The 22,601-nt window shown below is 40.4% G+C and overlaps 1 protein-coding gene across 5 annotated transcripts in view; it reads right to left on the bottom strand.

The window, feature by feature from the left end:
* Positions 1 to 21,765, bottom strand: part of Fxr1 (FMR1 autosomal homolog 1) — a 54,725-nt gene extending 32,960 nt beyond the window's left edge. For 2 of the 5 annotated variants that reach the window (XM_052732288.1, XM_052732290.1), the window contains exons 1-3: positions 21,646 to 21,763; positions 1,869 to 1,921; positions 257 to 350 (exon numbers count right to left, since the gene is read on the bottom strand). In XM_052732288.1, the coding sequence (XP_052588248.1) occupies positions 257 to 350; positions 1,869 to 1,921; positions 21,646 to 21,696 (198 nt within the window). In that variant the 5' untranslated portion in view covers positions 21,697 to 21,763. Of the gene's footprint in view, positions 1 to 256; positions 351 to 1,868; positions 1,922 to 21,645 lie in introns of all 5 variants that reach the window. The other 3 variants (XM_052732286.1, XM_052732287.1, XM_052732289.1) reach the window with 3 other exon arrangements.
* Between the last annotated feature and the right edge of the window lie 836 nt (positions 21,766 to 22,601).

The raw sequence follows: 22,601 nt of genomic DNA, 5'->3' as shown, positions 1-22,601 counted from the left end.
TTAATGCATCATCATTCTTAATGTTTTAAGAAACTTTCATTTTGAAAAACTTTATCAAGTCCACCAAAGCTAAAATTAGTAGCATTGACACATGAATCCATTTCTCACTTAACACCACATCTCCAGTAACACTAGATTACTGTCATTGCCAATAAAGAACAGGAAAAGGAGAATGATTATTCATCAGATTTTTCCACAAGGATATTTATTTATAACAAAAAAATAAGAACCACAAAGAAAACTTAAAAACACATACCTCTACTTCATCTCCTTCACTAATTTCTTTTTTTATATCAGGTGGTGGTGGTAATCGAACTTCATTAAACGGAACCTGGCGTTCTGGTTGCCAACTAAAGATTAAAAAAAAAATTTTTTTATCTTTAGTCTAGCACACCCTAATATGGAAAAGTTATAGTCTCTGCCCAGTGTTTTAAATACATTTTTAAGTTAATTCTATCATTCAGAATGTCTCAATGAAAAAAAAAACAAAGAATCTTAGTTCTTTAATTTTTTCAATATGTTGAGGTGGAACAGAACTTTGCATGATTCTTTATAAACTTTATAATTAATACTGAGTATTACACTCCAAATTACTTATCCTAAGAATGGCAAATACATCACCACCCTGCAAACAAAATAGGCTAATTTATTAATAATGACTAAGGTTCAAAATAATATTCACAGCCATCAAATTATTATGTCAAAAAACCCCACAATTTTATTAATTACAAAACAATAAAAACTAAGTAACTTTAGTGTACATGTTCACAAAAGTAATACAAATAGTAGTAGTTTAGGGGCTGAAGAGAGAGCTCAGTGGCTAAGAGCACTTGCTACTTTTCCAGAAGACTCAGCACACACATGGTAGCTCAAAATGCCTTTAACTCCAATTCTAGGGGATACCCTCTTCTGGCCTCTAAGACAACTAGACATGCATTTGATGCAGATATGCATGCATGAAAAACAACCATATACATACATTTTAAAGGATATTTTGAAAGTTTACAGTTCAAACTCAGTTTATGCCCAGATGAGAACTTCTTTGTACTTAGCATGTTCACAGCATCATGGTTCAATTTCAACACAAACATCCCCCTAAAAGTTTCTTATTTGAGCTTGAAAATATTAGAATCTAGAAAAGGCTTAATCTTTGTAGCAATATGAACTAATTTAGCTGTTGTTACCTGGCTCTGAAGTTTCCACTTCAAGCCTAGGAGGCATATCCCACATGAAATGTTACTAAGGAGAATGCTGAGCAAGGAGACAACTCAAAGTCTAGGATTTCAAGGTCCTTTCTTTTTACATTACTGTTTGCATGGCAGCTCTCAAAAAGAAGCCAGCTGAATATCTGTCTCTTCATGAAGTAGCTGTTAGACACTCAGGCAGTCACAGTTCAATATTCAAGTTAACAGATCCTTTTATAACCCTTCCCAACCAAGCTTAGTATACTTGTCTTCCTCACTTTTTGACTGCCTGGACTCTGGGATAACAAGAGAATTACTATCAATTCTTTATTAGTATCAAGCAATTAAGGATAGCCTCAAACTCACTACTAGTAACTACTTGGAAGGCCGTTTGTAACCACTTCAACCTGGTGGGCCTTTACCACCATGCTATTTGTGCCATCTACTTCTGTAAATAGCTGAGTGAATCATATTCATACATATTTTGACAAAGAACAACATGAAAATAGCAGGTAAATTGTAGATACAGAAACAAGTGAATAGTTATCAAAACTGGATGGAGAACTCATGAGGATCAAAACCCTCAAAGCATTCCCACTCCATAGCAGAATCATTTTCCTACTGGCATCATTAGGAACACTCAATATTAACAATCTTAAAAATTAAAATCTGTCAATAACTTACTTATTTTCAAAAACAACTGTGAGGGAGTCTTCATGGACATCTTTGATAAATCCCTGCATAAAACAAAAAGTCTTATCAGTATTAATGTTATTACCTAACTCTAAAAACCTGTAATAGATATAAAAACTGTAGAATGATTAAAGAACAGATCAAGGAAGACCAGTTGGCCCAAGTCTGTTCCAGCATTATGGGCGCTAAGGCAGGAGGATTGCTGTGCCAGGCCAGCCTGGCCACACAGTGAAAACCAGACAAGGCATAGCTACACAAGACCCTGTCTTTGGAAGGGGAGAAATAAAACACCCAGGGTTAGAAATACAGCTCAGTTTGTGGAATACTTGCCTAGCATATTCAAAGTCCTCCATAATTTTAAGAGTATGATAGCAAACTCCAAGAGGATCACAAATTCAAGGTCATTTTTTGGCTATATAGGAAGTTGAAAGCCAGCCTAGGATGGGGTAAGAAATTGGGGGGAGGGTTGAAAAGGAAGAGGGGTAGATGTGGGAGGGAGACACACACACACACACACACACACACACACACACACACACACACACACACACCACACTCACACACTCACTCACTCACTCACTTACTCACTCACCCTAACAAAACAAACAAACCCACCACACTCCAAAACAACCACAGGGACTGAAAAGATTGTGAGATGTGAATTTGGTTTTCAATTCTATCATTTATAAAAAGATGTTCTTTAGTCCCCCTTGAACTCTGGTTATAACACAGTTATCTACCTCAAAATAAGCAAAAGAAACACAGCACATACTCATCCTAGGGAACACAGGCATTAGTTGGATGAAGTAATACTAAGGTGACTAAGAGGTCAGTAATTTAGTACTTTAAGAGTTAATGACCTCAAACTCTTCTTGCCAGGTAACATCTTAACTCTGTAACTTACATAATTTTAATCTAATGTACTTAATTAGGTCTCATATATCAGAAATTAAATAATATTCAACAAAGTACCTAACAAAGAACTCAATTCCACTATAACTATTAAATTACAGCCCAACTCTAGTAAAACATGACATTTTGAAAACTAGCATTATCTTAGACATGTTTTTCCCACCTACTTTTCTTTCCCTTAAAAAAGTCAGAGCCAGTACCCACCATACAAATCTGACAACCTGAGTCTGATCCTGGGAACCCACAGTGGAAGAGAGAGTCGACTCCAAAAGTTCTGTTACTTGTACATGCATGTTGTAGTATACCAGTGCCTGCACTCACACACACAATAATTTTCTTTGTCAAATTTGGCAATAGTTAATATACTGCCTCAAAACCATCACAGCTCATCAATCAACATAAAAGCAATCATCGGGGTTGGGGATTTAGCTCAGTGGTAGAGCACTTGCCTAGCAAGTGCAAGGCCCTGGGTTCGGTCCTCAGCTCCAGAAAAAGAAAAGGGGAAGCCGGGCGGTGGTGGCGCACGCCTGTAATCCTAGCACTCGGGAGGCAGAAGCAGGTGGACCTCTGTGAGTTCGAGGCCAGCCTGGTCTACAGAGCTAGTCCAGAACAGGCTCCAAAGCTACAGAGAAACCCTGTCTCGGAAAAAAAAAAAAAAGAAAAGAAAAGGGGGGAAAAAAGAAAGCAATCATCATTTTCTAGCCTTTTAACTTCAGAGTTAATGTGCTTACCTTCATTTGACTAATACCACAGTAGTCACTAGAACTCTACTCTCAGTATTCGATGGCTAAGCAAGCAGGCAAGGTTGTTAGTGTCCAACCGACCAACACCAGATAGTCAAGAAAGAAAAAAGCATAATGAAACTTACTTTTTGTATAACATATTTAAGTGGAACAACAAAGGACTGTGGTGGAGACTGGCTTGTTTCAATTCTTACCTGAAGCAAGCAGTACTACTTGACAATTGGGTAATTACAGCTAGCATTTAAAAACGTTTAACACAGGGTTGGGGATTTAGCTCAGTGGTAGAGCGCTTGCCTATCAAGCATAAGGCCCTGGGTTCAATCCTCAGCTCAAAAAAAAAAAAAAAAAAGTTTAACATTACTGCCAAACAGAACTGCAAATCCTTCAACCCTAGTTCAGTACTTCCATATATAATTTAACCCACTGGCCAATTAGTAAACACTGTTCTCGACACATATACAACTCCAAAATGTGCACTGAAGACTACCCACACAGACACATGCACTTAGTACTTGGACAAAGCACAACATAAAGGAATACTTCTGTTTATGCTCCCTTAAAAGTCTATTTAACATGGGGATGGGGATTCAGCTCAGTGGTAGAGCGCAAGGCCCTAGGTTTGGTCCTCAGCTCCAAAAAAAAAAAAAGGAAAAACAAAAAACAAAAAAAAATCTATTTAACACTAAAGTTCATGCCAAGATAACTCACGAAAGACAAAGATAAAAATTGCAACTGCTTGTTAAGTAACAAAGCAGTTTAAAAGAGCAATATCTAAATGTCTACTATCAATTAACAAACTAAAGACTACAAAACATAAACCAGCAGAAGGAAAACCAAACAGCAAGCTAGTACAACCCTAGAAAAAAATCTTTGCAACTGAACAGTCTCAGAGAAAGTAGCAGATGGGACTATTTATTACTCACTAGAACACAGTATGACAAGCTGTAAGACTATTAAGTGACTTACCAATCAGTAGCTTCCTCCTGCCCACTCTCCCAAGGTCTGTATGTATACTAAGCTATGGCTAATTCTATTCTATAAGCTATTTCTAATCTCTAGATCGCTATAAAATTTAGTTCAATACAGGACCAGTAATTTTTGTTATCGTTTTCAAGTAGTCTTGCTAAGTAACTGCTGCTGGCCTGATAATTGCCACTGAGCCCTAGAAGCCTCAAACTTGTGGCAATTCACCTTAAATAAGAATTAATGAAAAAAAAATTAGTAAGTCAGTGTGTCTGCAAGCTAACCAACAACCAATGTACTTTGTAACATGTAAACAATGAGCGGCTGGAAAAGAAAAGGGACAAAAGGCTTCCACTAACAACAGCAATAGAAGATCTGTTGGGGAAAAAATACTAACCGAAGTCTTCTCTCAAAAACAAAGCACTTTTTAATTGTGGAGAGGGAGCCCATAGGTAACAAGAATATACTAAATAAATAATAATGTCTACTTTAAAACTCAATGATCATGACAGGGGAAGACATTTTAAAATATAGAACACAGACTACAAAAATGCTTCTCTAACAAGTCAGTTATTTAGAAGAAGGGGGGGGTGGCATGTAGTCCCAGCTATCCTGGAACCTCAAGTTCACAGAGATCTGCCTGCTTCTGTCTACCAAGTACTGGTATTAAAAGCATGTGCCACAACGTGTAGCTTTATAGAAGAATTTTAAAATGGGAAAAGAATGGATTGTTTTTAAGTGGTATTGGAATGTTTGGTTATTTATTATGGAAAAATGAAGCTGGGTGTGGTGGCGCAAGGACTGTAATACCAGTATTTAGGAAGCAGAGCAGGTTCAAAGCCAACCAAGACTAAAAGGATCTAGTTCTCAAAATAACCCAGGGATGGAAACTCTAACTCAATGGTAGAGTGCTTGTTTAGTTGTGTTAAGTCCCTGTACTTAATTTTCAGCACCACCAAAAATTTGTCGTCACAAAATAAATGGCTAAACGACTTAAAAATTCTGCCAGGAGTGACAGCACGTACCTATATTCCCAATGTTCAAGATGCCGAGGCAAGAGAGTAATGAGTTTAAGGACAGTCTAGACTACATAGTGAGCTTGAAGTCAGAGTGAACCAAAGCAAAAAAAGGGGTGGAGAAAATAAAATTAAATATCTGGGGGAAAACATGAGTGACTGTGAGTGAATTAATTACTCATAGTCCAGTGTAAGGAGTCCTTTCTAATAAAAAATTTTAAAAGACAAGCACACACATACCCCTACTTAAAAATGAGCCATGATAATCACAAAGAACAGAACAGGAGGGTGGTTTCAACTGTGAACTGAGCGTTATTCTCCAGTCAGTAAAAACATCAGTGAGAGGGAACAGTTCATTTAGAGGAGGAAAATAAAGGTTTAATATACAGAACTTCTAGGATGTTACCTGTGTTACAATTTATTCTACCTTTGCTGTTTTTCCCTCCTGCTTCCCCGTTTCATGAATATACAACTTTTCTTCAGTTTTCAAATCATCTGCCTAAGGTACCTGGCAATTTTGAGGTGGAAGCATAATGGCTTAAAGAGAGAACACAGTACAACACAGAATGTACACTCAAAATATCGTTTTGAAATTACAGAATATAAACAGAAAAGTTTTCAACTTGGTCCCATCAGTTCATAAAGAAGGGTCCCACACCCAGGAGTCATGGTAAATTTTCCGAGTTTAAAAGTCTAATGTTAAGCAGAACAAATGATTTGTAAACCTTGGTTCCAAAAAAGTTAATTAATCTATGAACCTTTCAGACCTCTCATTTTAGAGAAAGACACAACTGCAGCAAAACATATTTAACACAAGCCCAAAGTTTCACTCCCTGGGAGGTTATACATAGTTTAAAAAAAAAAAAAAATCTCATTCAAGAGCTCTTTCCATAAAGGAGCAAAATGAGGACTAAATCTGATACCTATACTACCAGTAGAAATGGTTAAGACTTTCATAATCACTGAACAAATTGCCAAAACCCAATTCATAACAAGAAAGCACAATTATGTTCCCTTAAAATAAACTTTAATGTTTAAAATACTGATCAACATAGTTGAGGTTTTGCTACAGCTACTATGCACGAAAAAATCTATAAATCTTAAGAGACAGGGGGTCAGGTATCAGATGCTCAAGGTCATCTTTGGTTAGTTAAGGGAGTTCCTTAGTAACCAGCCCCCTCACCAAAACAAAAATAAAAAGGCTGTAGAGATGCACCCTTTTGATACATTGCCACTAAACAAGAGGCAGAAGAGGACAGGGAAATTAAGGAGACATGAAAAAGGGAAGAAACCGTCAGCTTGATCAATTTCTGGCCAGCTAAGAGTAAAGAATTCCAGCCCAATTAACATTTGCTAAGAAGGTTGCCTGCATATAGCAAAGAATTATGCTTAATGCCTTAAGATATGTATGACCAATACAGCTATCCTCTTTTTTCAACTGTAAACATGCAATTCTGGAAGTGTCTCACAAAAACTCCACTTTACAGAGGATAAATCTACACTCTCTTATGAGAACCTTAAGATGTATGATTTTTACCTTATCAGGCTATAATCCCATCCAAAGTACCTCCAGAGACACTTTATAACCTCATTTTCTGAAAGAGATTGGGAATGAGGGAAGGGATCTTGGCATCCCTTTAATAGATACATCTTAGCATCAAGGTAACTTGAGAGCTACCAAAATTATGTCTCTCTCTCCTGCTGAGACTCTCTCAAGAAGCCCGCACCCTCACTTTGGTACATCTCCTAGTTTCCTTGAGCACCTTTGTATTAACAGCCTGTGTTAACATCTCTTCCTAATAATCTCTTAACTCAGTCAGGTCTCTTAAAAGAACTCTCAGGCTGCAGCAGATGGCAGTATGCAGCAGTGTCTCCTGCTCCCAGGCCAGGGCCACTGCCAAATCCATTTGGAGCATTATAGGACCTACAAAAGTTCTTGACTGTAAAGTAACTGACTTCATGCTCATCTATTAACTTTTGGTTGTTTAAGAACCCACCAAATGCCTTCCACTTATGCAACCCACTACAAACTAATTTACACTCCTTACAAAAGGGGAAACAGAAATAAAACACCAAAGCTCTCTGCAAACAAACCACCAACTATATATAATCAGGAACTAAACAGCTTCAAAATGGAGCTTAGAATAGTAGCCGAGATCAAAAAATACTAGACTTACATTCTAGAGAAACTCAAATTTTAAAGTTTCTTGTTATATCTAAGTTTTCTACTGCAAAACAAACTACTAGCAGCAAAGGAAAGAGCAAAAACAAATACAACTTCCTAAAGAGGAAACCAGGCCTTGGCCTAATCCTTAATTTAAAAAAAAAAATAAAAGTGATTTGTGTATCGTGTTAAATACTTGCTTATTTTTTGTGTGTATGTGTGAGTCTGAATGAATATGTGTGCCTCATGTGCATGCAGAAGCCCACAGAGGCCAGAAGAGGGCACTGGGTCTGCTGAAAGAAGAGTTACAAGTGGTTGTGAACTGCCACATGGGTTCTAAGAACCAAATCCAGGTCCTCTGCAAGACTAGGAAGCAATCTTGACTGCTTAGCCATCTCCAGCTTCCTATAGTGGTTATCCTACAGTGGTTCTGATCTTTAAATTTCAATCTATTCAAAATCCTCATTGGTTGAGCAGGCAAATGACTCAATGGGTAAAGAAAGGCACTTGCTGCCAAGCCTGCCCACCAGAGTTCTATCTTAGGAAGCCACCCCCAACTCCCAGGAGAAGAAAGCTAACTTCTGAAAAGTCCTCTGGCCTGAGCACATGCACAAATGTAATTTTAAAATTTAGGAGCAGTTCCAATGGGATCCAACGCCTCTGGCCTCCCCAGGAACCTGCACTCACATACACATTCCCACAAATATGCACACATACATAATTAAAAATAGAAACAAGCCATGTATAGTGGCACGTACCTTTAATCCCAAGGCCAGCCCAGTCTAAACATCAAGTTCAAGGACAGGTAAAGCTACATAGATACCCTATCTCAAAACCAAAAAATTATAAATCAATCAATTAATTAAAAATAAAAACTAGTCAGGTGTAATGACATACACTTTCAATCTCAACATTCAGGAGACAGAGAAGTAGGAAGATCTCTGCGAGTTCAGGCCAGCCTCAACTACATAGGAAGCTCTAGGCTATCCAGGTCTACACAGTGAGATCGTTTCTTAAAATAATTGTTAATAGTGATTTTAAAAGCAAAAATATATCATTCAAAAAATGTTAAGTCATCATGGGTAAACATGGAACCTGTCACAAATCTAGTCTCCAGTTCACATTTTCAGACTGACACTACTATTACCTTCAAACAATGAAATAGTCTTACACGTTTAGTAATTGGCTTTTTTGTCATGTTTGTTACTGGCATGAAATTTTAACTTTTTCTAGATTTGGTGCAACAGAAATAATTTTATGTATTTGACTTCTTATTAAAGGTAATTAAAAACACTTCATTCAAGGCTCAGTTCCTGACTTAAAGCAAACTTGTGGTGAAGTAAGAGTTCTAAAACCAAATTAACTTCTCTACTAAAAGCACTAGGCTCAGTGTCAGAAGCTACTGTAGTCTTTCCCTTTCATCCTATCAGTTAAAGACCACTGCTGGCATAGTTTACACAAGACTAGCTTCTGTTCTTGAATTGGTGGAACTGCTTTGGATTATGACTTGCCAGGCTTTTGGCAATTAATGGTCTGTTCAAAGGTTCATTTTCCAACTCCTGTGTAACTTCCAGACTCAATTCTGACAATCCAGCGTCTCTGAAACCAGGATGCTTCTTAAAAATGAGGGCATCTTAGAATAGCTGACAACCACATGTCACCACTTAGGCATGCTCAGACTTGGTTTGCTTGGAATTTTTCTGTATCACTTGAGTCAGTAAACCAATGAAGTACCATTCTAAGGAAGGACTGAGGCTTCTTAGTAGAAAGTTGTTGATATATGATAAAAATCAAGAAAGTACCAGCATCAATACTTGCAGAGAGAGTGAAAAGTCATTCAAGAGATCCTGGCAATAATAAGAGCACTCTTTTAAAATATTTTTCCAACAATGATCTTCAAAGCACTGAAGAGGACATGCTGAAAACAAACTGTTTAATGGTGCGTCAAGCAAGGTATTTAGTCTGCGTTTCCTATTTTAGGTATCTAAATTAAAGGCTGTTCCCTGTAAGTACTAAAAGATAACCAATCCCCAGAGTAGTTCTCTCTTACAGCTGGTATCATTTTAAGGTACAATAAAATGGCATGGATCTCTCACAAAACATCCAAACTTATATGTGGAAACAACCTATTCCTCTGGGTTAGTTGTTGCTTTTTAAGATCTCATTCTGCAATCTCAGGCTGGATTTGAACTTGCAGAAACCTCCCCACCTCAGCTTTTCAAGAGCTAAGCTCCCAGGCTTGAGTTACCACACCTAAATGACTCCCTGGACTCTAAACCTAGCTCAACTATTTTAATCTCTTGACCATGGCTTACACTTCAGATCAAGATGCACACAGTTGCCGGGCGGTGGTGGCGCACGCCTTTAATCCCAGCACTCAGGAGGCAGAGGCAGAGGGATCTTTGTGAGTTCAAGGCCAGCATGGTCTATAGAGCGAGATCCAGCAAAGGCGTAAAGCTACACAGAGAAACCCTGTCTCGAAAAACAAAACAAACAAAGATGCACACACTTAGAATATCATGTTGTAGTTTCCTACCCTACATGTACACATGTATTGAATTTTCTGAAAGGAAAAACAGCTATCTTTTATAATCAGAGTTCCAATATAGCCCAATGCAGTCAGGCATCCAATCCACTGTGTGTAATGAATTAACACCTTTCTCACACTTCTAAAATAATACTATCTAAGTGTTCTCACATGAGAACCTCAACTGAAACTGTCTTATGCCTTCCAAGACCTGGACAAAACTTTATGTAAAAAGGAAACAAAACAAAGAAACAACTTGCAAAAGATTGGAGCTTCTTTACACTGAGGTACCATACCCTAATACTCAATGCTATGCCACGGAGCACTTCATGCTACTGCTCTTTTACTTCCAAAATACTGCAGTAAACCTCCCTTTAATCTTCAGTGTCTACTAATTTATGACTCAAAACACTTTACATTTCTGGACTGTCTATATAGTCAGAGATACAGGAGGAAAAAAATACCTTATCAAGACAAGGAAAAAAGAACTTCACTGAATAGTGACACTACGATATAGACGTTTCACCATTAAAACTGTGTCAACTCTACTATGCAGCATGTGATAAATAAACCAGAGAACCCAAGAAATAATATTCCTTGGCTAGTTTTATTTCACAACAAGCAAGTCATAATTCTCCCACTTCTAAGCCTTTTGTGAGTCTTCCTAGGGCACCCAAGGTTTTGTGAAACAATTCAAGGGGTGAATCCAGCCATCCTGGATGCCAGATGATACTCATTCCAAGCCTGGAAGTAGAAAGCTATGAACAGGTACTTATTTCCTCCATGTGCAAATAAACTCTTTCAAACTATTAAGCTACTGCTTATTATTTAAATAGCTGGTGCTTGCACAGATGCCTATCTTTGTGGGAATGCACTTTTACATTAAGTCAAGAGTTAATATCCACAAATATACAGATTTCAACAACTGAAAAAAGACATCCCAATAGAAAAACCGACAAGAGGCCAGGCAAACTGTAGAAGAACAAATCCAAAAGGCAAGTCAACATTTTTCTGGCTGGGACGTAGTAAAGAGGAAGAGCTATCAACTGGTGAAAAAAATATAGTTGTCTTTAAAAAGAAAAAGTACTTAATATTAGAGGCTATTTTGTTTTCTGCAGTTAAGTTCCGTTCTAAAATACACTATTATTTTCTGCATGTATGTTGTATGCATGCATGCATGTATGTGAGTGGGCAATGCCCATGAAGACCAGAAGCTGACATAAGGTTATCTTCCTTTAATCATTCTCTACCTTATTCACTAAGCCAAGGTCTCTCTCTCACTTGAACCTAGAGCTCATCAATTCAATTACTCTGGACAGGCAGCTTACCCTCTAGGATTCACCAGACTGTGTCTTCTGAGTACTGGGATTACAGGCAGACTGCCATGCCCACTCAGCATTTATATAGGTGCTGAATTTCCAGACTCTGGTTCTTACATTTCCGCGGCAAGCACTTTATCCACTGAACCATCTCCCTAGTCCCTAAACTACTGCTTTCTTTGAAATCTACCCAATGGAAACACAGATATTGGAGGGTGATTAATGACGAATGTCTGAATTTTACTCTTACAATTATGTAATCACTACAAATTATACTGTATGCAAAAGGTTAAGTACATGATTCCAGTTTTTTTATAGGCGTACTGAAAACCCCTACATTTGTTTCTGAATGTACATCCATACATAATGCTGAGCATAGAGCTGGAGTCACATTTATCTGGCTATAAGCAAGGTTACCTATCTGGCTATTGGCAGGGTTACCTGAAATGGGGGAAACAAAAAACACCAACCACTGTGGTGGTATTGTGTTCCCCAAAATATTGTGCACCCTAATAAACTTATCTGGGGTCAAAGAACAGAACAGCCACTAGATACAGAGGCTAGAAAGTGGTGGCACTCACACCTTTAATCCTAGCATTCCAGAGGCAGAAATCCCTCTGGATCTCTGTGAGTTCAAGGCCACACTGGAAACAGCCAGACACCGTGACACACACCTTTAATCCCAGAAAGTGAGCCTTTAATCCCAGGGAGTGATGGCAGAAAGCAGAAAGATAAGGCGTGAAGACCAGAAGCTAGAAGCTTTTTGCCTGACTAAGCTTTCAGGCTTTTGAGCAACAGTTCAGCTGAGATCCATTTGGATGAGGACTCAGAGGTTTCCAGTCTGAGGAAACAGGATCAGCTGAGGAACTGGTGAGGTGAGGAAGCTGTGGCTTGTTCTGTTTCTCTGATCTTCCAGCATTCACCCTAATACCTGGCTTCAGGTTTGTTTTATTAATAAGACCCTTTTAAGATTCGTGCTACAAACCACCACCAGGAGGAATAAAGAAGGAAAACATTTCGACTGAATCCAATTTGTACATCACACCAATAATAAATTACACATGTAAAGATTGTATGTGAACACTGATATACACAGGTGTCTTATCTTTTAAAACATGTGTTGTTGGGCATGTAATCCCAGCAATTTGTAAAGATGAGATAGGAGGACCATGAGTTAAGGGGCCAGCCTGGACTACATAGTGAAACCCTAATTTTTAACAACAAAATTTTCTGTCTTTAGTCAAGCACAGCAGCCTATATCCCCAGCGGTTAGGAAGGTGGAGGAGCTTAGAAGATATCACGTGGGTCCAGGAGTTTGAGACCAGACAACATAGTGAACCTCTTTTTTCAAAAGAAATTCTTATTTTAAACAATTTATTTTGAAAGAGCTTCATAACAAATCTAAGTAAAAATTACTTAAAATCAATGAATACGTACTCTATAAATAAAGTCTGCAAACATTACTACAGAATTACATCATTACTGAACAAATTCTAGTAAAGAAAAAAACTTTCTAAAGCAACCCTTCATGAGCTGGCTGTGTGGCTCATTGACAGACTGCTTGCTAGTTGCATGAGGTCCTGGTTTGGATCCTGAGAACAAGCAAGCAAACAAAAATAATAACAACAGCCTGTGCATCAGCACTGAGCACTTAACTGTTCTAGATACAAGGCCATGAGGACAAGACCATATGGACATCTACCACTGCTTGAAAAGCGCTTGAAATAAAATGACTTAATGATTCCACATGGCTACCCAAAACTCCCCTAACTTTCCTGTTGCAAAGCACCAAAGTTCCAGTTACCCCTGTGTGCACCATAAAGTTGTGGCAGTATGAGAATTTGTGACCAGATCAATAGATAACCTAAAAAAGCCATTTAAAACGTTCAATTTGAACCAAATCAAAAAGATGTAACTTACAGAGAACTACTAAGATGACACAACAAATTACCTGTGCCCAGAAACCAAGACCAATTTTTTTTATTTATTCAAATATATACTGAAGCTACTACTGCAAACTTGATCATTATTACCAAGAACTCTCCAGTCCCAAAACAAATGTGCAAACATAGTAAGGGTGAAGCAAAAAGGAATAGTTTTTTTTTTTAAAATCTGATACCATAACTGTGTTTGCAGTGAACAAATGAACAGATATGCACTATTAATACAATGTGAGAATTAATGATAGTTCAATTTTACCATGGCTTTCAATCTAATAGAAAGACAAATGAATTATAAAACGATATACACACATGCATAGATGTTCAGATTAACAAAGCAATGCTCTGCTTTCATTGCTTAATTTTGTTATATTCCAGCTAGTATTTTGAAAACCCAGTCCTAGAAAAGCTGCCTCAGCAAATTGTTCCTCTTCATTAGCTAAGCACCCGCCACCCCCCAAAAGCTCTTTTAAAGTCTTGATATTCAAAAATACTAAGTGCAAAATTACTGAGATGCTGGATCATAAGAACGTTACTTGAGGGCTGGAGATAAAGCCCAGTATGGGCAAGGCTCAGAGTTCCACTTCTAGCATGGCCAGGAAAAATTCTGAACAAGCAGTTCATTTAAACAAATATGTGCATTTTCAAGTATTTTAAAGTAATTTACATACTCAGTAACACAAAGGTGAACAACTGTGGAAGATGTAACCATCCCACAGAAATAAAATATGAATAGTGTACGTAACGTAATATAGCCATATTAAATGAAAACAGGTGCTATTTTAACATACTTAAAACCCAATATGCCCAAAGTATTATTTCAATATGTAATTAGTATTTTTAAAACTGTTAATGTTTTGTATTCTTTTTCAAACTACCTCAATTCTGACTAGAGTATTTCAGTTCAGTGGCTGCTAACTACCATTTTGGAAAAGGAGCACATTCTTAGAAAGTAAGTGATAGAAATCAGCTTCATTCTTTTTTGCAGCAATCATCCCAATTCAGTCCTTCACATTCCTACCTTATTAATAATTTACAACTAGTAATAATTTTGAGAACTACCTATTTATGCTTAAGAAAATCACACCATACAGCTGGGCATCATAGCACAAACCTATAATCCCAACACTTAGGAATCAGAAGCAGGAAGATTAGAAATGCAAAACCATTTTCGTCCACATAGCAAGTTTAAACGACCTACCTCAAAACATAGTATGGGGGGTAGGGGAGAAACTACTAAATAACAGTTAAAGAAAATAAGCTCCAGGGAGGCAAAACCAGACTAGGAATTATGAATCAACCTGATTTATGGAGCTGCAATAGGGCTTCTGATTTCCCCAAATGGTGTTTACTATTTGTCTCAGTATGGTAGAAACGAAATTAGAAATGCATGTGTTCGACCTCCAAGAAGCATCTAAGAAGCAATCTGAATTCAAAGTGCAGGCTGTTGTTAGAGCTAGACAGGCTCTAGTAAACTCACCCAACTTCTCAATGTTCATCAACTTTCACAAATGTCAGAAAAATACAACTATCTCAGACTGCAGATGAACAAACTAAAACCTCAACTACCACTACAAAACTAAGAATCATTCTTAATAGTGTGACAGAAAACGCAATCACTAAGTCATAATCTAGTTAAATTCAGGCTCACAAGATGGCTGTAAAGGCACTTGCCACACAAGCTTAGAGGCCTGAAGAAGTGACTCCACAAAGTTGGCTTTTGGGCCTCTACACTGGTGCCTGTGGCACTTACCCACATTTAAACACATACAAAGTCCATTGCTCAAAACTATCCTTTCAAGAAGTTTAAGAAAGTATCATAAACTAAGCAACTGGAAGTGAAAAACAGAGCTAAATACCACTTAAGATACAGCATAATCTTGGACAAACTATATCATCATTCCTTGAATATAAAATGAGTAAGTGCATACCTCATGGACCAGGTTTGGCAGGATACACCTTTATATCCCATCATTCCAGAGGAAGGGGCAAGTGGATCTGTGATTACCAGATTAACACATCTATAATGAGTTCCAGACCAGCCAGTGCTACACAGTGAGACCGTCTCAAAAATAAAAAAACCCACACAAAACCTTACCTCATGAAATCCCTGAGTATGCAGGAAATACATGTGGAACCTTAAAAGAACATCTAGTAACAGGCTGTCAAGCTATTCTCTTACAAAAGACACACAAACATGACACATAAATATATAGGTACATAAAGAAAAACAGTCGAGCCTTATCTATTTCTAGACAGTTCTTATAGCTTTTGTCTTCAGATGCTTTACTATGTATTTCTCCTATAAATAAAAAAAATGAAACCACGGGTATTTATGTATTTTTAAAAAATGAATCATCCAATAGTCAGGTACAGTGGTGCATGCCTATAATTCCAGCACTGGAGAAGCAGAGACAGGAAAATCATTTATTCAAGGGTAGTCTGAGCTAAACATATAGCAAGTTCCAAGCCATCTTGAAATATTCCAGACCCTATCTCAAAATAACAAGCCTCCAGTTTCTTTCCCCCTTATAAACAGCCACATTTGGCCACTAATGCTGAACAAAATAAAAATTGTAAATTGGGTATGGTTGTACAGGCCTATAATCCCAACCAATATTCAGTAGGTAAGGCAGGATTGCAAATTCAAAGCCAAAGTTACATAAAACTCTATCTCAAAACCCTAAAGTGATTGAGACCATTCATTTCCACTTAAATTTTAACATTTACAGAAGCCATATTTTAAATACTTACAACTCAAAATCATATTATATCTGAATCTATATATCTTAACAAAGAGCTCTATCTAATACAAAGGTAGCTACCATTTCTCCCTCAGTTGGTGAGGGAGTTGGTTGACATGGTTGTATAAGCGTCACTAGTTTAGCATACACTGGCCTGAAATTTAAAAAAAAAAAAAAAAATGTATTGTTTATTTGTGCGTGCATCCCAGCACTCTCCAGAGGCAGAGGCAGGAGAATCTGTGGGATTGAGGCCAGCCTAGTCCAAGGTTAGAGGAGAACTTGAGGAAATCTATTCTCTTTCCTTCATGTGGACTGCCTGGATTAAACTCATAGATTGTCAGGGTTGGCAGCAAGCAAGCACCTTAACCCGCTGATTCATCTCTCCAGCTACTGTTCTTTTTCTGACCTAGAATGCTGATGTTCCTGCCTCTGCCTCTCAAGTGCTGGAATTTCAGGCATGTGCCACCAGGCCTGGCTTTCAACTAAGATTTTGTACTCACTGAAAAGTCATTTATGCCCTTAGCACACCACTTCTTCACTGCTAATTTAGTTCGTCATTAGTGATAAAATACCTACTTCACAACTTCATTATTGACCTCAATTTTTACTTTTAATGGTAAGTTAAATAAGGAATTAATTATGGATCTATTACAATACTTGGAGATGTGTAAATTATATAGTTAAAGCAAAGAGCTCTAAATGTAATTAATTCCATGTACTTACTATAGAAAAGGCCCCAAATTTCATTTCACCTGTACAGACAGAAAAATTCCTCCACAAGAGCCAAAAATTGAGTGACTTGCTCAACGTCTACTTAAAACTTATTTAATGTGGCAGTATACACCTCAGACATAAAGCATTAAAGCTGCAAGTGCAACTACCATAAAACCATTTTATGTTCAGCCCAAAACTCTACAATGCAGTGACATTACAAAATTTCATGTCACTGGGTTGGGCATGACACTTGCAAAGTTATTCCAGAGACTAAAACAAGAGAATCACAGGAGTCCAAAGGCTCTTTTCAAACCAGAAACCTCAAAGTTTAGTGTCATAAACATCAGCTGAAAAGCATGTTAATGATGAAAATGGGTGCAAGATTTATTTTGGGGTAATGGAGTTTGTGACAGTTGGTTTTAGTTTATCAATTTTAGACAACCTAGAAATTACCCAGGAACAGTCTCAATGAAAACACTGTCTAGATTAGTAAGGTCTACGGGTATGTCTGTGAGGGACTATTCTGAGTAGCTGGAAGACTCACCTACTGTGGGTGGCCAGGGAGGAGTAGAGAAAGGAGCTGAGCACAGACATACATGCATTAATTCACTGTTCTCTACTCCTCACTAGATGTGGTAGGATAAGATGAATAAGTTCCTGCTGCCTTGACTTTCCTCAATGATGGGTCATAACCTTGAACTGTGAGCCTAATAAACCCTTTCTCCAACTTCAGGGTATTTTATCACTGGAATAGGAAACAAAACTAAGCATGTTTATCGCAAACAGGATTGTTACAACAGATGCACAACTGTTTTAAGTATCCTTCTTAGCAAGCCATTCTGTTTGAATAAACTTTAGAGAATATACATTCTTATCTCTTTTTGGCCTTTTAGCTAGGCGTGTATACATTATACCTGAGTTTTCTAAAAAAGCACTTTGCTTTAGGTAGAAATGGATAGAAACAGGTATTTTATACCAAATTACAAACCGCCACCAAATGTTTTACATCATCTTCCCACTCTTTCCCATTCCTAGATTTAGAGAGCTGCAAACAGACAGCTCTAATTATAAACACACTGTTAGCAGCAATATTGTTTAGCATGTTTACCATGCTACGATATATGTATTTTTTTTTTTTTTAAGAAAAGGCTATCATGGCATTGGGTACTATCTTCAAATCTTCAGCTCGTCACTAACTCTAAACTTATGAAGTTTTAGTCCATTTAATCAATGTTTAAGAGCAGTGCCTCAAGGCAATATATTGACCACAAAGCTCAAAGCACCATGCTGCCTCTCAAACTCTCAAATGATAATTCACAGGGTCAAAGGCCTGTGTCCCTGCATTTCCAGAAGTAGGGTGTGTTAACAGGTGGTGAATTCAGAATTTCAGAATCACCATACACTGAAAACCACCACAAAAAGAAAAAGGACAACAAGTAAAATGTGAACAGCTCCTGACTCTCTGAACAACTTCTACTTCTAGTTTTTTCCATTTCCAAAATTCCTTCACTATTATCTTCTACACTGGAAAAAAGTAAATTCCTCTATGCTTGGTTGAAGCCAAGCTCAAACACTGCATACTTGTAGTGGGTAGCTGTTCCAGCTTTGACCTGGAAGTACTACCTCCATTGAGGCTTCGGTAACTGTCAGGCCTACAAGGCGGGGCTGAGACAGGACCCCTGAAGACCCACCGGCTCTCTTGGTTCCTGGATCCTGGATGCTGGAGGTAGATGGAGCAGGGTTCTCCAGAGAACACCGCTGGACTGTGCTACACCTTTCCCGGACCTTGTAACCACTTGTAAGTTACCCCACAAAATAAACCTCCCTTTTAACTACGTGGAGTTGCCTTAATATTTCTACCAATACATACTGTTTTGCTTACTTCTATACATACAAAATTCTAGATGAGACAGAACTATGAAGACAGTTAACACTAGAGGCTGAACGAACAACAGGGAAATGTAAAAGATGGTGCAACTATTCTATGCTTTCATCCCGCAGGGGTTGTGGCTGCACACAAGTGTCCGCATGTATCCAAACATTTAGAAAGTTTGTTTAGGAAAAAGGAAACAAAAGCTGTTTTGCAGTATGTAAATTAACCTCACTTTAAAAACTGAAGTGCCAGAAAATGATGAGCTTTTGTGTGAAGAACTTTTCAGCCAGGTATGATGGTGATACACGCCTGTCATCTCAGTTATGAGTTAAGAAAAAGGCATTCCTCCCCTTGGGAGACCTTTCCACCCTGGGGATTCTTCTTCATTTTTCCTTAATAAACCTACATTCGGGGAAAGCAAGGGAGGACAGACACAACCCAAGGGGATAATTTCACTGTATAAAAATATTTCAGACCACTGGACTTCAAATCCCTGATTTGACATGAATCCATTACATGATAACGAAGTACGAATCTAGAATTTCCTTTTGTTTATTCCAGTTAGGGTTTTTCCCCTTTACCATTTTGATATTCCAGGGTCCTGAAAACTATCTTCTACAAAGTACACACACAATCGATTATGGTAGGAAAAATTGCAAACGTTCAAATACCAAAAAAAAAAAAAAAAAAAAAAGTGGCTTAATGTCCTTCCCAACCTCCTCAAATCCCCATCTTATTCTGAATAAAAATGGGCACAGTCCAGTCTAAGGAGAACCAGACTGTAGAGTATGAAAGGGGATCAATAAACTGGGCCCCTACAGTACAGACCTGTAATTTTAGCTATCCAAGGGGCTGGAGCAGGAGGATTACAAGTTCAAGGCCAGCATGAACTACGACAGTTGAGTTCAGGGCCAGTCTGGACAACTTACTGAGACCATCTCTCAAAGCAAAAAAAAAAAAAAAAAAAAAAAAGGGTCAAAACTGAGCTTGATGGTAAAAAGCACTTGCTTAGTATGTACAAAGTTCTATGTTCAATCCTCAATACAACCATCATCAATTACTAATATTTCAGAGTTCTAGCACGGATAGAACTGACTAAAAACAAAAAAAGACACCAAAAGATTGCAAAGAAACTACAAAAAGTCAAACTGTATTGTACTTCAGATTGACACAAAATACAGTAAAAGAAGTGGTTTTCTACTGTCTACACAATGCAAAATAACTTGTTAAAACACTTTTAATGTGCAAGGAAAAGAAATGCTTATCTGTATCACCTAAAAACTGTACTGATAATAGTAAGAACCGAAACTTTTCCATAGGTGAGAAAGATGATGTATGATAATGAACCTTATCTAGGCAGGAAGAATATTTTTAATTCCATTCCTTGTGGTTCAGTTAACCATATCTGCAATTTTTCAGAGAAGGTACCCACTAGATTTCATTAAGAACAAAGTAAGTACTCAGATAATGCTTGGATCATTAGTTGACATCGAGTTTTAAACCTGGGACACTGACGAAGCCAGTTACATGCTAATAGGTCATATTAAAGATTTCAACAATCACTATAACTCCTTTGTTGGACACCTGAGGAAATGCACAATCACGAAATTAAAAATATATATTAGAGCTTTCAACCTTTGTCAACAAGCATCTGCCTATGTTATTACCACGTGACAAATCAAATCTACAGAGCTAATCAGCAAGCTAAAAGGGGGAAAACAAAACATTGCAAATTAGGAAATCGTTAAGACCAAATAAAATCCTCTGGAATAAAGGATGCGCTGAAATGAAAACCTGCACGAAACCATTCTACGTACACACAATACTCATGCACTAGAAGGCGGCCTTCATAAAAATAGCCAAGACTCTCAAACATCTGAGATGCTGGCTTAGAGAATGACTGACAGACAACAGCTGGGGAGGTTTTGTATTGATTTGTTGAGATCCTCGCACACTTAGGAAAAAGGGAGTAAGGCGAAGGAAGGGGCCGTTACTATGGGAAAAAGAAACTATTCGGGCTTGGTGTTCAACTTGGTGGGCCCCCACCCTTTTGCAATGGAAGTCCCTTACAAATTCCTCCACGCCACTCTTTCCGTCTCCTGGCCCAGACTCCACAGCAATGCACGGCCTCCTCTCAAAGCAAACAAAAAGAAGCCCATGAAAGAGGATGAAAAAAGAAAAATAACTCAAAACAAAAGCCCCCTTCCCCGAGGGCTGTGAAGACTCGCGTCCCTCCCACCTGCCGCCTGGCCTCGGTTCACCTTTGAACCCTTCCTCCTCTACAACTCGCTTTTCTCCCCGGCGGAGGGGCCGCCCGCTCCCCAGGCCGCAAGCACCAGGGCCCGCCGCCGCCGCCGCCGCCGGTCCGCTTTCCCCCGCGGACGCCGAGGGTCCGCGGGGCCCCGGGGCAGCACGACCCCGGCGGCGAGGCCAGGGAGTCCGCCACGGCGCCGCGGGCGAGCCGGGGAGCAGAGCAGCCCGGCAGGCCCGGCCGCCCCGGGGTCACAGTGAGCTGCCCGCCGCCGTCTGCGCCCCCCGCCCGGCCAGGCCTCGCCGGCGCGCCCGCACCCCGGCCCGCGGCTCCGGCCCGCCCGCCCGCCCGCCCGCGTCCCGGAGACCTCGACCCCGGGCGCTCCCGGGCAGGAGGCAAGCCAGCGCCCGCCGCCTTGTTTCCAAACATAACGGAGCCCGGGCCCCGAGACCGTTAAACCGCGCCGAGGGCAGACGCCAGCAGCCCGGGCCGGCTGTCCCCCGCCGCCGCCCGCCGCCGCGCCTCGGCCCCCGGGGCCCCCAGCGTCCCCGACCCCCGCTCCCCATGCCCAGCTCCCGCCCCGGCCGCCCCGCGGCCCGCACCTTGTAGAAAGCCCCGTTGGAGCCGCGAACCTCCACCGTCAGCTCCGCCATGTTGGAACCGCAAAGGCCGCCGGGAAGAGATTCTAGAAACTTTCCAACGCGAGGGGAGGAGGGGGGAGGGGCGAGCGCCGCGGGGGAGGGGCGGGCAGGAGGGCGGGACGCTCCCCGGCCCGCTCCCCGGCTCTCGGCTTGCGGCGCCCGCTCTGCGCGGGTCCTCGGGCGGCTTCCCTGCGGCGGGCCGCACCGCCCACGCCCACTCCCGCGCGTCCCGGCTCGCGCACAATGAGGGAGGCGGACCCGCCCGGCGCGCCGCACTGGCCTCAGGCCCCGCGCGCCCGCCCGCCCGCCCGCCGGCGCTCCCTACAGGCTCCTCCCGGCAGCAGCCGCGGCCTGGCGGGCGCGCGGGCTCTCCCGGAGCACGTGGCCGGCCGAAGCTCTCAGGACCAGTCTCTCCTCAGGAGCTCCCTGTGGAGCCTCGGGCCCGCGGCCTCGCCTCAGGCCGTCCCGGGGAGGAGCCTCTCCGCACGGCGAGCCTGGGAACGCCGCGCTGCGGCCCGCCGTTGGCCGCCGTGCTCGCACGGTGCCCGGGCCTCGCTCCTCGCGAAGGCGGCTCAGCACCTGGTCCTGACCGAGCTCGCTTACCTCAGGGCGTTAGCAAAGACTCCGGACACTTGAGCGAATTTGGTGGGGGAGTTTGCTTTAGACGCAGTCTCTCCAGCCCAGGGTGGCCTTGAACCCACAGAGGAACTGTGCCCCCCCCCCCCCCCCCCCCGTTTCGGGCCATCTGAGTGCTGGGATTACTTTTCAAAGACTTTTTTTTAAAAACAATGAGAAAGTGCGTTTTCCCCCTGATGCATAACACATGGGAAGTTTTGCAAACAGGATCCAAGAACCACGTTGTGTGACTTGACCAGAACCTACCCCAGCTCTGAAACCATAACGACGCTGGTACTTGG

Source organism: Peromyscus californicus, unplaced genomic scaffold (genome assembly GCF_007827085.1).
Source record: "Peromyscus californicus insignis strain IS unplaced genomic scaffold, ASM782708v3 Scaffold_9__1_contigs__length_137607984, whole genome shotgun sequence".
Lineage (NCBI taxonomy): Eukaryota > Metazoa > Chordata > Mammalia > Rodentia > Cricetidae > Peromyscus > Peromyscus californicus.
The sequence above is the reverse complement of the archived record's forward strand: the minus strand, read 5'-3'. Positions and strand labels throughout refer to the sequence as shown.